General features: G+C 37.8%; 1 protein-coding gene across 1 annotated transcript; it reads right to left on the bottom strand.

Annotated features, from left to right (window-relative positions):
- Positions 1-223: 223 nt before the first annotated feature.
- On the bottom strand, positions 224-14,910 carry LOC120516663 (cystatin-8-like). Its single transcript, XM_039738510.1, has 4 exons — positions 14,505-14,910; positions 2,334-2,541; positions 2,155-2,256; positions 224-702 (listed from the first exon to the last, which is right to left on the bottom strand). The coding sequence occupies exons 2-4, from the start codon at positions 2,538-2,540 to the stop codon at positions 616-618; spliced, it is 396 nt and encodes a 131-aa protein (XP_039594444.1). The 5' UTR covers position 2,541; positions 14,505-14,910; the 3' UTR covers positions 224-615.
- Positions 14,911-15,303: the final 393 nt, after the last annotated feature.

Raw genomic sequence — 15,303 nt, 5'->3', positions numbered from 1 at the left:
GATCATGCTGGTATTGGTTAAGATTTGTTCTGTGGGCTTTTTGGAAGCCTCAACTCGTTGCTGTTTTGTGGAGCCAGAGATATACGACAGAAGGAGAAAATCCCACAGGGAAATGGGGAGAAGCACTCTCTACAGAGACAAAGACAGGGACAACACTAGCCACTGTGCCAACAGGAAATTAAATTGTATTTGGTGAGGGTTAAAGAATGAATGCACATAGTTATTAATAGTTCATTATATTTATTGAATAAAAAAGAATGTTATAACCTCAAGAAAGTTTAATGTTTCTCACGCTGTTTGAAAATGACAACATTAGGGTTTCCTTTCAAAACAGAATGAATGAATTTATGTTTACTGAATTTAATTTGTGGAAGTTGCTGGCAAAACAGTTAAATTGTTAAAAAATTGTTATTTCACTTATGTGATATACAGGATAAGAAGCATTTACATAATGATCCTGAATGTTTTAAGGAATAAATATACATCAACACCAGCTGAATAGTCATTAAATTTAAGTTTGTAAGTACAGAAATGCTGAATACACTCAGCCAGACAGAAAACAAGTTGAGAATTATTACAGTAAGTTATTTTGAGCACATCGTAAGTGTTTGCATTTCAGCTCCAGGTGGCAGGACACTCATAGTTCAGTAGATGCATCCCTTCAAGCCAGACTTTAGCCCACACTACGAAATTACAGATTTTCTGGAGAAAAAAAACCAAACAAATCCAATGAATGATACATTTACAGTTTTATATTGCACCTCATCATTGATATATTGGCAGATCTCCAGCTGGAGACATCATTTGAAGATTTATTGATACTAAAAATTTAGATGGTAAATAAAATGACCATGAGATGATGTTATCATTGGAATCAGATGAATAAGCAGAACATGAAGTTAGTTCAACATACAGTAAAAGTTACAGAGGAATGTAGTATAAGACAAATAAAGTGGAATTATATATAATTTTCCTATATTTTATTATGGATGGCGCATAAGGGTGAGGGTCCTGGCTGTGATGGGGTAAGGATCGATACCTTGCCGGGAGTCCAGTGTGATGCACGGATGGGGGAGACAACCTGTCAAGAGTACGTGCTCCCCTGATACTCTAGATGACAGCATCCCTGGGTTAGGATTCCCACACAGACACACAAAAGGCATGCTGGGACCTGTAGTCCTATGGGTCAGCCCTGACAGATTCCATGGGGGCTGCCAGGGGCAGCTGCTCGGATTACAAATCCCTACTTTATGGGGCTTCCGCATGACACCAAAGTGCTTCCAATGGGCTATGCCTTAGCACCTGAAGTACTCCTGGGTCCAACATAAAAGGAGCTGCTTGACTTAATCCGGACGAGTTGGAGTCTAGAGGAGCTGGGTGTGGAGGACAGAATTGTGCTTGTGTTTATGTCATGTTTGCCTATTTTGTAAGGTAGTTGTGCCAATAAATATTTTATTTAAACTGGGACTTGTGTTGGTGACGTTGTACAGGGGCCATGCTTTTGTCTCTGTCATTTCATCCAAGGGTCATGCCAAGACCAACCACAATACTAAGACAGAGAACCACCTGGTAGTCTAAGCACAAAGATGAACAGCTTACTATTCCTATTGTATTATTTTGCAAACATTTTTACTTTTCTTATATTAGGGGCAAAATTGGAAACTTTAAGTTAATCTATGGATAAAAAGTATAACTTTTTACTCTGCCTGTTCTGGTACTGCACCAAATTGCCTGGGGCTATAGATGTTAAAGAAATGGGGATGTAATAGCAGTTAACTCTGACTGTGACCAGACTAATACGAATAAACATGCAAAAGCTATAGATAAGATTTTGGGCATTCTTTTATATAGCAAACAGACTACCACAATAGAACAGATGGAACAGATAGATAAATAATGTAGATAGATAGCTAGATAGATAGAACTTTATTTGTCCGCAGGGGAAAATAATAATTCTATTTGTTGATTATTATCTTATTTACATTAACTGAAATATTACAAGCTCTTTTGAGGAAAAAAAAGCTTTATTTGAGGTTTATTTTAGTAACACAGTGTATATGTTAGGATGGTCCAAGCCCCCTCCTGGCAACACCCCTTTAACTTCACCTATATTTTATAGTATGTAAAAGTCAAATAAAATAAAAAAAGGAATACCGTGTCATAAGAGAAAGCACAAACTGAGTTGATGGTCTCCCCTTTCCTACACCATGTCCTCTTGATCCGTATTTTGAAGTGGTACATTAGCCCAGCAGCCATCTGTTAGAAGCACATATAATCAGTTGAGTGCATAGCTACATTCAGAATCATTATTCAGAAAAGTAGTTATATGTTACCTGGATCTTTGTCTCTACAGTTTCCTTCCTTAAGACAACATAGTCATCTTCTGACTCATTGTTGTATTCCTGCACAGCAAATTCTGCTGCTCCAATTTCATCAACCCATATCATTAAAAAAGGGTCAATCTGTTCAGATGATTCACACCAGGCTGAAAGAAGTCCAAAAAGCAGAAGCACGCATACACTGGGCCACCAGTAAGCCATACTGATAAGAAGAATGGAAGATATAAGTTCTGTATATTTTTTGATATTAACAAATGCTATGCAATACACATACTAAACACTCCTTAAAGTAGAGATTGGTTATTCTGGTTCAGGCAGATCATTGAAATTCAAGCAAACAGCCTAAAAGATCAAAGATTAAATAAATAAGGATATAATGTTCATACTACGAGTTTTAGTTTTATTCTTGTATGGTTGTAGAGTCAATACTAACATGCGCTAAGAGTACAGTGAAATTTTTACTTGTATATGTTAGGCAACATACAACATGATGCCACAAGTGTTGATTCACAAAACTTGCAAAAGTGTACTTCACAGCGAATTTGCTGGGTTCGCCGGTAATCTTGTTTGCTGAATATTTCCCCTAAAAGTTTGCCATGCGGCTGGTTTAGACAAGCTGTTTTTTCCCAGCTCCCCATGATGCTTTGGTAGGCCAGAGTCACCCCAAAGAGCTGAGTAATAATGTTTGATGGGGGTGTCACTACTGGAGCTCTGCTACCTGCCTGATGAGCAAGACACACTTGCTGATCTTTCATGCATGCATACTAACACAGAAATGTGCGGCGCTTTGCATATGTGTGAATCATTGTTGGTGTATATATGCATGTGTGATGCAACTACACAATCGGTACTCCTGTCAGATTTGTACCATGTGTGTTTTAAAAAAAAAAAGACAAAACTCAGTATTTTAATTTCAGGGGTACATTAGCTGACCATAACATTGGTTATTCTGCAAAGATTCATTGTATGTTGTGTCTTCACTGCTGGATTAAGTATGTTATGCTGCTCGCTGAATGTAGCATCAATCACGCAGTTAGAGAGACAGCCTCCAGAGCATATAATGCTAATCCCTTGCATCACAGGCTCTGTGTGTGTTAGTTATTTGTAGTGATAGAAGTTTGGGAGACACAAAAGGAGATAAAGGACTCAGAGTGTTATGGATTTGGAGAATAATTTTATCTCAGGGAGCCACAGTGCACAGGGGTTAGCATAGCCTCCTCACTGCTCAGGTCACATTTTTGGCCATCATAATTGGTCCAGCATTGTTGGTAGATGCCCTCAGGTACCACAGACAGCACCATTATAATCTACTGAATATTACTGTAGTTCAGGTTCTCTTTTACCATGGACTTCAGTGCGCATTTCATCAAGTTTGCTGAAATTCTTTTTCTGTGTTTTCATCGGATAGCAGATTCAGTGGGGTTTGCTCGTCCATATTTGCTACTTTCCATCTTATGTTGATTTTTCCAGGATAGTATGATTTTAAAAACTTGTATTTATACAAAACCTATAATAATAATCTCCCTTACTATCTAACCCGTGTATGAAAATTAATAAATTCTGTATCTATCACAATTTAATTTATATGGTATAAAAGATTAAAACTAGTACTGCATAAGTGCATATTTTGCCTTTGTTCACAGTGATGAGTATGACTGTTTTCATACCATATAACTATTATCCATTCCTAAATATTTAGATCTAATTATAAGCAGTTACTAATAACTTCTTTTGTCTTTATTTTTCCTTATCAATATCCTGTGGTGTGGCTCTGTGCCACTGCCACCTAGCCAAAACAGTCTGCATCTATCACCATGATGATACTTGCAGCTTTGAATTGTCCATGGCAGTTGATTCCAAGTTCAGGCCTGGGTAACGCCTATGGCTGTGAACTTTTATTTTAACCAATTTCACAGTCAGGGCACCATTCTTATTTGTAGTTGATCTCACTATTTTTTTTTTATCTTCCTATTCCAAGAAACTCCTAAACATTTTTATATTTGCCTAAACACATTTTCGTTTATCAAGCTTGTAACAACACTGACGACTAAAGAGATGTAATAACTTTAGTGGCATATTAACTTGTCTCCTTGTGTGAAAGAAACACTTCCCAATAAACAGAGAAGTGAAAACGACAATGAAAGCATGGCTCCCCTTGGCATTCAGTGTTGTTTACACCAGTATCTGCACTGCTCATTGTCAACCCTCAGTGTTTGGATACAAATAAAGGTGCAAACTCTACAGAAGGGATACATTAGAAGAAAATCATCAAAATAAATGGAAGCATTTAAAGAATACTAACACTTGTGAATGTCTTAGAAATATTTGTAAGTCTGATAACTAAACCATGAGATCAATTAAAAGTAAACAATTGTGAAATTGGCTGGTAATAAAATCATGTAGCCATGGGGGTCTTCAAGGACTTAACATGAAAACCTCTGTTTCAGGACCTTTCAGCACTTATAGAAAATAATGAATCATTTTATCACACTTACATTCTGTAGAATGTCCAGATGGCACTAGGTAGTCTTTTAGCCTTAAAATCCTTGAGATTTATTATCTCTTGTCAGCTTAAGTTTTTGATTTATTCTACTCTTTGGAGATATAACCATAGCACGTTATTAATATCAAATCATCCCTTGCTATTAACACATTGGCTCCACACTGTTGTGTTCTGAGTCCTCTGCTGCACCCTCTACACAAATGACTGCATGGCGGCACATGATTCTAATATCATTGTCAAGTTTGCTGATGACACAGCTTTGATTGTCCTGATATCTAACAACATAGAGCAGGCTTACCTGGATATATATAGTCTGTCACTACTCCTGAATTTCTACAAGACAAAAGAGCTGACTGTGGACTTTGGGGAAAAACAACAGAGGCACTACCATCCCCTCAGTATTAAAAGCACTCAGGTAGAGAGGGTGGGGAGTTTCCACATTTTTGAGGACCCTACCTGGTCCAATCACATTAACACATTAGTAAATAATGCATGACAATGTCTTTACCACTTCAGACACCTCAGCGGTTTTAGGCTGCCTTGTCAATTACAACAGAACTTCTACACTTCCACCATCAAAAGTATTCTAATAGGAAGCATCACCTCCTGGTTTGGAAACCGCATGTAGCAGGGCTGTGAGGTTCTGCAGAAAATGATGAGTTCAGAAGAACACACCTCTGAGTGTTCAGTCCCTGACTTCAAGGACATCAACTGTACACAAGCAGTGTTGAACCAGGGCAAAGAAAGTTGTCAATGATTTCACCCATGCCAACAATGACCCCTTTTCTGTGCTGTGGTCAGGTAAACACTACCTCTGCTAAAAGTCCCATTCAAAGAGACTGAGCTGGAGCATCTGTCCACAAAATACACATTTTGAATAACGAAAGTGTCTAAAACTAAATGATTGAAAACTCTCTTGCATTAAGTTATTTAGTTATCATTTATTGTGTATCACATATTTTAAATCAAAATGATTTTTGAATATTTATAAAGTCATGTATTATCATATTGTAATTTCACATGGTTCTTAAAGGCACAGTCATTGGAGCTGAGCAACTAAGCATTTCACTGCATATTGTACTGTGTGTATAATTTAACCCTAAGCCTAACCGTAATTTTTTTGTTTTTTTTTTGGAATTTGACTTTTACTATCTTCATTACTGGAAACTTACAAACTAGAGATTCTTCCATTTCCACTTATTTTACAATGTGTGAAAATGTGTTATGTAAATAAATGTTTAGGTTATCTGTTTAGATATTATTTGTTATTTGTGATTGATATTTTCTAATACAGAATTAAGTAAAAATGTGGATAAACAGGCCATTGATCTGCCCATTTTCAGAGTAAAGTCAATGGCTATCCAAGCAGCCAGGTAACAATATAGGAACCCACCCTGGATGAGACAGCAGGGCATCATATAGCATACTGACCCACACTCACACAAACTGGGACAGTCTACAGTTGCCAGTTAATTGAGCATCTTTGGGATGTGGGAGGAAAACTAGAGAAATGGGGTGGGACTACTCGGCACAGACAGACATAGGAAGGACATACAATTGTCACAGATACATTGACTGGGCAGAAATTGAATAGAGTTTCCTGGGTCTACTAACCTCAGCTCCACTGAAGAACAGTCTTTTTTTTCATAAAAATCCTACTTATTTTTCCCATTTATTTTTGTATTTTTATTATTTTTCATATATCTGCTATTTTGCATTTCCCATTGTTTATACCTCCCAGTTTCAGCAATGTATTACTATAATTTTTTTTTCTTTCTAGCCTTTTAGGCAATTTTACACTTGGATAATGCTCTTCTATCTGATAACCTTTTATAGAGGTTTAAACTTATTAAAGGTTGACGCAATTGGTTGATAAGACAGTGGACATCATTGTTGCAGTGGTTTCAGAAAGTTTCATTTTCTGCCTACTTTATTGTGCTGTTTGATTTAATTTAAAATGGATAAATTTGCCATTTTTGTCCATCAACCTAGGGGCTTCTACAAAGTACTGAATTAAGGGTCTGAATACTTATATGAATGAGGGACTTCAGCTTTTGATTTTTAAAAAATTAGTAAACCTTTCTGAAAACATCTTGCCACTTCATCATTATGGGTTATTGAGTGTAGATTGATGGGCTAAAATGGCAAATGTATCTTTTAAAATTAAATCCACAACACAGTAAAGTGCAGAAAATGAAGGAGTCTAAATATTTTCTGAATTCACTGTATATCTTTGGATTCTCATTGTCCATAAGTCAGCTTTTTCTTCATCTCCGTAACATTGCTCATCTGCATTCTTTCCTCAGTGTGAAAGATACTGAAACAATCATTCATGCTTTCATCACTACCCGTCTGGACTATTGTAATGCATTGTTTTATGGCCTCCCGACTAAATGTATTAATAGATTACAGTGTGTTCAGAATTCTGCTGCTCGTTTACTTACACACACTAAAAAATCTGCTCACATCACTCCTGTCCTCTATGATTTGCATTGGTTACCAGTTTCTTCAAGAATCAAATATAAAATTATTCTTCTCACCTTTAAAGCCCTTCATGGTTTAGCCCCTCATTATCTGTCTGAGCTACTGCTTCCTTGCACTCCTGCTCGTGCATTAAGATCATCGGATGCTAACTTACCCACTGTACGTAAATACAGGTTAGTTAGTAACGATTGGTGCTAGCACTTTCAGTGTGATAGCCCCTAAAATTTGAAATGCTCTTCCTCTCAGCCTTCGTGAGGAAATATTTATTATTAATTTCAAACTCCTGTTAAAAACACATCTTTTCAATGAGTATTATTCATTTTCTTGTATGTAATTTCTACTGTCTTGTTAATGTGTTTATTGAATTGTAAAGTGTCCTTGAGTGTATGAAAGGTGCTACATAAATAAAACTTATTATTATTATTAATAATAATAATAATAATAATAATAAATCTCCATATATTTTATGAGCCTGCTTTCCAGCATACATGAAACTTACTTACATGAGACCTGGAAACAAACAGAAATAAAAATTTGGATGGACACCAGTTAACGCAGGGCACACAACCATCCAAACTTACTATAGCTCAGTTTGTTGTCACCAGTTAACTGAACAGGTCCAGGTTGGGATACGGGTGGAAAGTGGAGTACCTGGAGAAAACACACAAGAATGTGAGAAGAACTACTGCCCAGCTGAAGAAGTGAACCTGAATCTCTAAGGTTGTGAGATAGTAGTTCTAACTACAGTGTGAGCATCTCAGAAATTGCACTTGATAGCATAGCAGTATTTGTGGACTTAATAACAAGATTAATTTCTTCAACTGGTATAAAACAACATTATTAATACCAAAGAATTTTCATAATTTCTGTGATGTCAATATTTTTTTTAACAAAATGTTCTTGAATCAAGCTTGAATCAGCATTTTCTCTTCTCTGTTTACCATCCATCCATCATCAGACTTACTTAATGCAGTTTAATTTAATTGGGGCCAAAGTCTTCCTATGCTGCAAGGGCATAAGGCAGGAACCAACCCTAGCTGGGCCACGGATCCATCACAAGGGACACACAAATTCTTATATTGGGCTGATTAGATGCTCCAATGAATTAAACACCAGCATCTTTGGCAAGTGGGAGGCAAAGTGAAATAATCAGGGAAATGGCCAACTTCACTGATTTGTCTTTTTTTGTCCCTGGGTCTTCCAGCCATGCTGTATTAAGCCGCTGTTCAGGTTTGTCTGTAAATCTTCTGTTTGTAATTCCATCTCTAGATACACAGCTTATAGACAGAACTTGACTTGCTCAGGTCAAAATTTTACTTTTTACAGAAGCTCATTCAATAAATAAATATTATCACGCTATGACAAACAACAACCCCACTTTCAGACACACCAGAATGACTACAAGGAAAGAAAACTAAAGAGAAAAAAGCTTCTGATTTGGCTAAAGATCAAAAGAGCAATCACAGTCATGAAACAAATTGCACTAGTATTTGTTAAAGGTGTTTAATAATTATCTGTATAACACCCTTAGAAAAAAGCTTATGCTATTTATAAATATATTTAAAAGCCTTGTTAGTTTTTTTATAATTCATCCATCCATCCATTACCCAATCCGCTATATCCTAATTAAAGGGTCACGGGGGTCTGCTGGAGCCAATCCCAGCCAACACTTTTGAAAATTCAGCATTACACTGGTATACCCCTTATTCCTTTTTTTGTCTGTGCCTAATGCTTTCTATACAATTTCTTCACCAACTTTCAGAACTAATGAGCGGGTAACTATATTGGCATCATTCTCATTTTTTTATTAGCACAAGCACTCCATTAAGTGATAAACATGTTCCTTCAGTCTACACAGGAAATTGTGGACCATTTACTGCAAGTCACTAAATTTAAGTAGAGTTGATAAAGAGATGTAAGCAGTGTTACCATTTTCTATGAGTAAAAAAGATAACATCTTATGGAAAACTTGCCATAATTTCCATACATCTCTCTCTCTCTCTCTCTCTATATATATATATATATATATATTTATATATATACTGTATATACTGTACTGCTCAAAAAAGGAACGCTTTTTAATGAGAGTACAGCATCAAGTCAATGAAACTTGTCGGCTATTGATCTGGTCAGTTAAGTGGCACAGGGGGTTGTTAATCAGTTTCAGCTGCTGTGGTGTTAATGAAATTAACAACAGATGCACTAGAGGGGCAACAATGAGATGACCCCCAAAACAGGAATGGTTTAACAGGTGGAGGTCACTGACATTTTTCCCTCCTCATCTTTTCTGACTGTTTCTTCCCTAGTTTTGCATTTGGCTACAGTCAGTGTCACTACTGGTAGCATGAGGCGATACCTGGACTCTACAGAGGTTGCACAGGTAGTCCAACTTCTCCAGTATGGCACATAAATAAGTGCCATTGCAAGAAGTTTTGCTGTGTCTCCCAGCACAGTCTCAAGGGCATGGAGGAGATTCCAGGAGAACAGCAGTTACTCTAGGAGAGCTGAAGAGGGCTGTAGAAGGTCCTTAACCCATCAGCAGGACCCACTGAGGAGGAACAGGATGAGCACTGCCAGAGCCCTACAAAATGACCTCCAGCAGGCCACTTGTGTGAATTTCTCTGATGTGTTATTAAAGTGTTCCTTTAATTTTTTGAACTGTTTATATATATATGTGTGTGTGTTATATATCATATATACAGTTTAAGGTGTACTGAATGAAGAGAAAAGAAGACAGGACTGTTCCATGTGATGATCCAGTGCTGTTCACATCCACATCAGAGACACAGTCCCTGAACCTCACAAACTGCAGTCTGCTTCTTACGTGGTTATTTAGTAGGTTGTGTGGTTCCTTGTGTAACCATTGCTTGACAAAGACCCATTTAATTCTGGGAAGGGTTCTTCACACATCAAACTGTTTCTTTAGGCCTTGAAAAGGTTCTAAAATTTTGGACCAAACAGAAATATTTATTATATATAGGCTATGTCAGGATTTTGGCAGATCAAGAAACCCTGAACTTAGGCAGTGTTATTGTACGAGGGACGTTCAAAAAGTTTCCGCAATTTTATATTTTCATTAAAAATGGTAAAGGTGGGAGGAGTAGTAATTGGGCATTAAAAAGTTGGTATGACGCTGGGAACATTGCATCACAAACGAAGGTGACTATGTAGAAAAGTGATGGAATTTGTTTTTGAAATTCTTGACAAATAGAGTTTAAAAAAAGTGCGGAAACTTTTTGTACGACTCTCGTATGTAGCAATAGGCCTTTTAAAATCATGAGCCCATTGGTATTTCACAAGTCTCTTATCATTTATTCATGATTCCTTATTGAACCAATGTTGGATCTAAATAAACAAAGGAACTTTCTGGAACCTTCATGTGAATGATTCCCCTGAAGGAGCAATTTTGGCTCTAAGTAACATTTTTATTCTTAACAGTGTTGTTAGTTTTGTTGCCTTACATCTCCAAATCTGGTTGCTGTCTGTGTGTGCTTTGCATGCTCTCCTCATGTCTTCCTTTATTTTCCCCAAATGCTCCAGTTTCTTGTCCCATTCCAAACACAGACATATTAGTTACGTAGGCAGTCTAAACCAGCCCACTCTTGCTGTGTGTGTGTGTTTGTATGTCCAGTATAGGCAGTGCCCCAGGGCCAAGGGGACCATAGTGACAGCATGGGTGTTGTTTTGAAAGGGTTGACATCGGAATAAAAATGTTAATTGTGTTATCATTCCTACAACTACATAAAGCTTACTTATGACCATCAACCTTTTATGTAGCTTCCTGCATATGTTTGATGTATTACATTGATGGTGTTCATTCATTAATTGCATTTAATGTCACATGGGAAGGCCTAATTAATATTTTTGAACTAAGGAGCTTAAAATTCTAGTTACCCCTCTCTGATGGACTGGTGTATTATCCAGGGCTGGCTCCTGCCTTGAATATAATTCTGTTGTAAACTTCTAAAATGATTGAATGGAAAATGATCATTTGCAAATAAATAACATCTTGTAAATTCTCTAAAAGTGAAGTTATATTTGAAATGGACCCTTTAATTTTTCATATATGCCAGCCTGCTCATTTTGAGCTGATTCACAGGAAAGCTGGAGAATATTCCACCAAGCATCAGGTGCAAGGCAGGAACAATCCCTGGAGAGGTTGCCAGCTCATTACAAGATAAACACACACACACTACGGCCCACTTAACAAAGCCAGTCCAACTTACCTGCATGTCATTGGACTGTAGGAGGAAGCTGGAGCACCAAAAAGAAACCCAAATAGACAAAGGAAGAACGTTTAAACTCCACTACCAGTGTGCAGCCATGCCACCCTTATTCTTCACAACTTCTGTTTTTTCTTATTTAGTATTTGACCACTGAAATGCGCATACCCAGTGATTGTCTTGTTTAGAAATGTCAAACTTTTCTCTACTTCATCAATATTTTTGAAATACGTAAGGACAATACTGCCTAGCTTCTCTCTTGTAGCCATTATTCAATAACATTCCTGCCTTTTCTATGTGAATGAGCTGATAATTATCTGTATGCCTTGGGTAAAATGGCGCGCCCAGCACTGCCACCTTCTCTCCTGTCTTTAGTAATTTTGAAGTAGTCATTTAGAGCAAATTGTAAATGTGAACACAAGTATGTGTTCCTGAGTACAAATTATCTGACTTATAATGCAAATCATATTTTCTTTGTGTGTGCTTTTTACCACCATCGAGTCCTTTTGTAAATGAAAGTGCAAACTTACTGTTTTTCTCATCTTCAACACATGAATACAAATTCCATGGTCACAGAATAATTTCTAAGTATGTTTCTACAGGCTTAAATAGTATTTATATATATACATTTTTTTTCTAGTTTGAGGACTACAGTCTATTGTTTTCGTGATACAAATGCAGATTTACTCATGACTTAAAATATCATTGTTATCAGGTTTCTTGTATGTCCGTTAACACCCTAACATGTTTATCCACATTCCAGGAAATTGAATAATTCTTTTTTTCTGTTCAATTCAAGTGGTTTCCTGATTCAGCGTAAGGTATATTTTGTTACATTTCTCAGTTTTTGACATTCCCTTACTTTCTAATTAAATCCCACCCATCATATTCTGCAGTCAGAACTCTCCCACTATCCCAACTCCCTCTCCGTAGGCCCATCCACTTTTAATAATCTTGGCACTTTACTGGATTGTGTGACTTTCTTGCAGAACCATTGGTTGATAAAGAGTAATTTAATTCTGGAAAGGGTTCTTTGCATATAAATTTGGTTATTTGGGCTTTGAAAAGCCTCTAAATATGTGGACAAAAGAGAAATCTTTAATGTGTTTTAGGCTACCTAGCAGCAAACTAACAGATTGAAAAAGCCCGTGTTATTCGGCAAGAATCTGTTTAAAATCAGGAACCACTGGTGTTTCACAACTTTGTTATTATCCGTTCACAGTTATTTTTGGAACTTGTGGGCCTAAACAAAAGGTTCTTTCTGGAACCTTCATCGTTCTTTTGTACCCCAATGCCATTGTTTCTTAAACTGTGGGTCACCACATAATTGTGTAGTAAAATTAGCTGAGTTCTTCTAAGTGCCAGTTCTGTGGCCTTATTAAGAATACTACCAGATGTTGTAATATGCGAAATAATGATGTATGACAAAGAGCTTTTATTTCTATGTCACATAAATACAATAATGTGTTGATTACAGCCAACTGAGTTGAGGTGATTTGTACTTACAGCTGAGGGTCATAGGAAAACAATTGAAAATGTTTTTTATTCTATTGCCATTGCTGCCATTTGTCAATGTACTGTTCAGCTGTCATTATGGTGATGCTCTTCTTGGGTCACAGTATGATGTGATTTTCTTATTTGAGTCCTCAGATTAAAAAGTTTAAGAACTTCTGCCCTATGGCATCGCTCTGAATACCCACTCTGGTAACCTTTATTTTTAAGAGTATACATCTGTCACATTATATTAACTTTTACAAGCCATAGTAAATTAGCCCTGATTTTGAGAAGGAAGGATGTGGAATTCTCTACTATAATGCTGAGATTGCTCTGATATTTTTCGGGTAGGGATGGCAGACGTTTCGGGGTAAGGTAGTATACATGTCGCCGAAGAATGGCAGTGTGTTGTATATTGATTAGCGTAAGAATGTCACTGTACTCTGTACACGTTAACAATAACGACCCTGAAAACCTGTTCTACAAGGGCTACAAAATAACACGTCCGACGCTGTAATTCCATTGCGTTAAGTCGATTTTTATTTCAAACTCGCACCATGTCCAGGTGTACTATTTCCCGTATGCCTTCCGCGCTAGTGGCACAAATAAGGCAATGATAGCAGCACAAAGCGCTGGGGGCCCATAAGGTGCATAGCCTGTATGACGCGGCGAACTAAAGGACTAAAGTAAAGCGCTCGACTTCAAGGGGGCCATACACAACCCACCCAGTCTCTCCCCGCATTCACATGCCTCACTTGTAAGTACATTGGTAACTGAGGCGCATCTCTACGGGGCCGAAAAACTAATTAGCATACCACTTTCAAACCCACTTGTTTCGCCCTGTTCCGTACTTGTTTCCGTGAACAATTTTCCAGACCTGGAATATTCTACTTTTCAGTCGTTTAATATAAACTTTTAATATATTCCCTTATCTTTTCTTGATAAACGAAATGAAGATACACCTTATATGTCTCCAGCTAATTATAAGTCCTGAAACTGGCGCAAGCAAAATATAAAATCCACTTTCAATCCAGTGTCAAACCGCATAATTCAAGTTCGTTTATGGCAGAGCGGCGCTACAGTACATACGGTCTGTCCGGGTAGATTCGGGAGCAAGACAGGAAATAAAAAATGGAAGACGGCGGCTTATCGTCCAACACACTCACGCACATCCGCACTCTGGCAGGGTTTTTCAAAGTGGACCGATGATCAAGTCCAGCACGCATATATAGACGTCAACGACGAGTAAATTAGTCAACTCCCACAAAAATTACATGGAAACCTGACAGGGCGATTTGATCAGGAACGCGAAACACAAGTTCGACCCTTGGTCATTTACTGTATTAAAATGAATTACCGTCCCGGAATTCTATTTTGAGATTGAAATGTCCTCCCTGCCCGGGTTTATTTTACTGTCCTGCAGAACTCTCAGATGAAGCGCCGTATAATGTAGAAGCTTACCTTTTGAGTGAAGGTTCGCCGTAGCTGTGATGACAACGCTTCGCAAACACGACTTCAGGGGCTCCGGCCGTCTCGCCTGCTTGTCACTGCTGATTGGCTTACGGTGACAGAAGTGGCGTTTCTGGCTTTTGCAGTCATTAGGACTTTAATCGTTTAAACTGCGATACTATGTACTAACACAATAAACGCAGTACTGTATTAATAGGTGTGCTGTGTTTTTAAAATTTTACTGAGTTGGGGTATTATCCGTCTAATTTCCTTTTTTTAACCTGTTTCGTGTCACCACAGAGTTGCCAAGACGTCGGATGTCCTGCCGACTACTTGTGAATTCCTGGCACTTTCTTCTACTCCGATTCTGTTTCTTCTGTCCTTTTTATTAAAAGTCGTATTTCCAACCTGATTGCATACAAGCACAATTTCTCCCTCCAGCAGGGCCACGGTGAAGAAAAAAAATACTATATGTCGAGAATAAAGTCAACATGTTGACTTTATTCTCGCCGTTTATGTCGAGATTAAAGTCGACATTTCCACTTTATTCTCGTAGTTTATTTTGTCATCAAAGTAGAATGTCTGGCAGTCAGTCATTATCCAACCCGCTATATCCTAACGTAGGGTCACGGGGTCTGCTGGAGCCAATCCCAGCCAACACTGGGCGCAAGGCAGCAATACTACTACAAGGCAGGAACAAATCCTGGGCAGGGTGGCAGCCAATCGCAGGACGCACGCACACGCATACACCCACACTAGGGACAATATAGAATCGCCAATGCACCTAACCTAATGCATGTCTTTGGATGGT

The sequence above is a fragment of the Polypterus senegalus genome, chromosome 16 (genome assembly GCF_016835505.1).
Source record: "Polypterus senegalus isolate Bchr_013 chromosome 16, ASM1683550v1, whole genome shotgun sequence".
NCBI lineage: Eukaryota > Metazoa > Chordata > Cladistia > Polypteriformes > Polypteridae > Polypterus > Polypterus senegalus.
The sequence above is the reverse complement of the archived record's forward strand: the minus strand, read 5'-3'. Positions and strand labels throughout refer to the sequence as shown.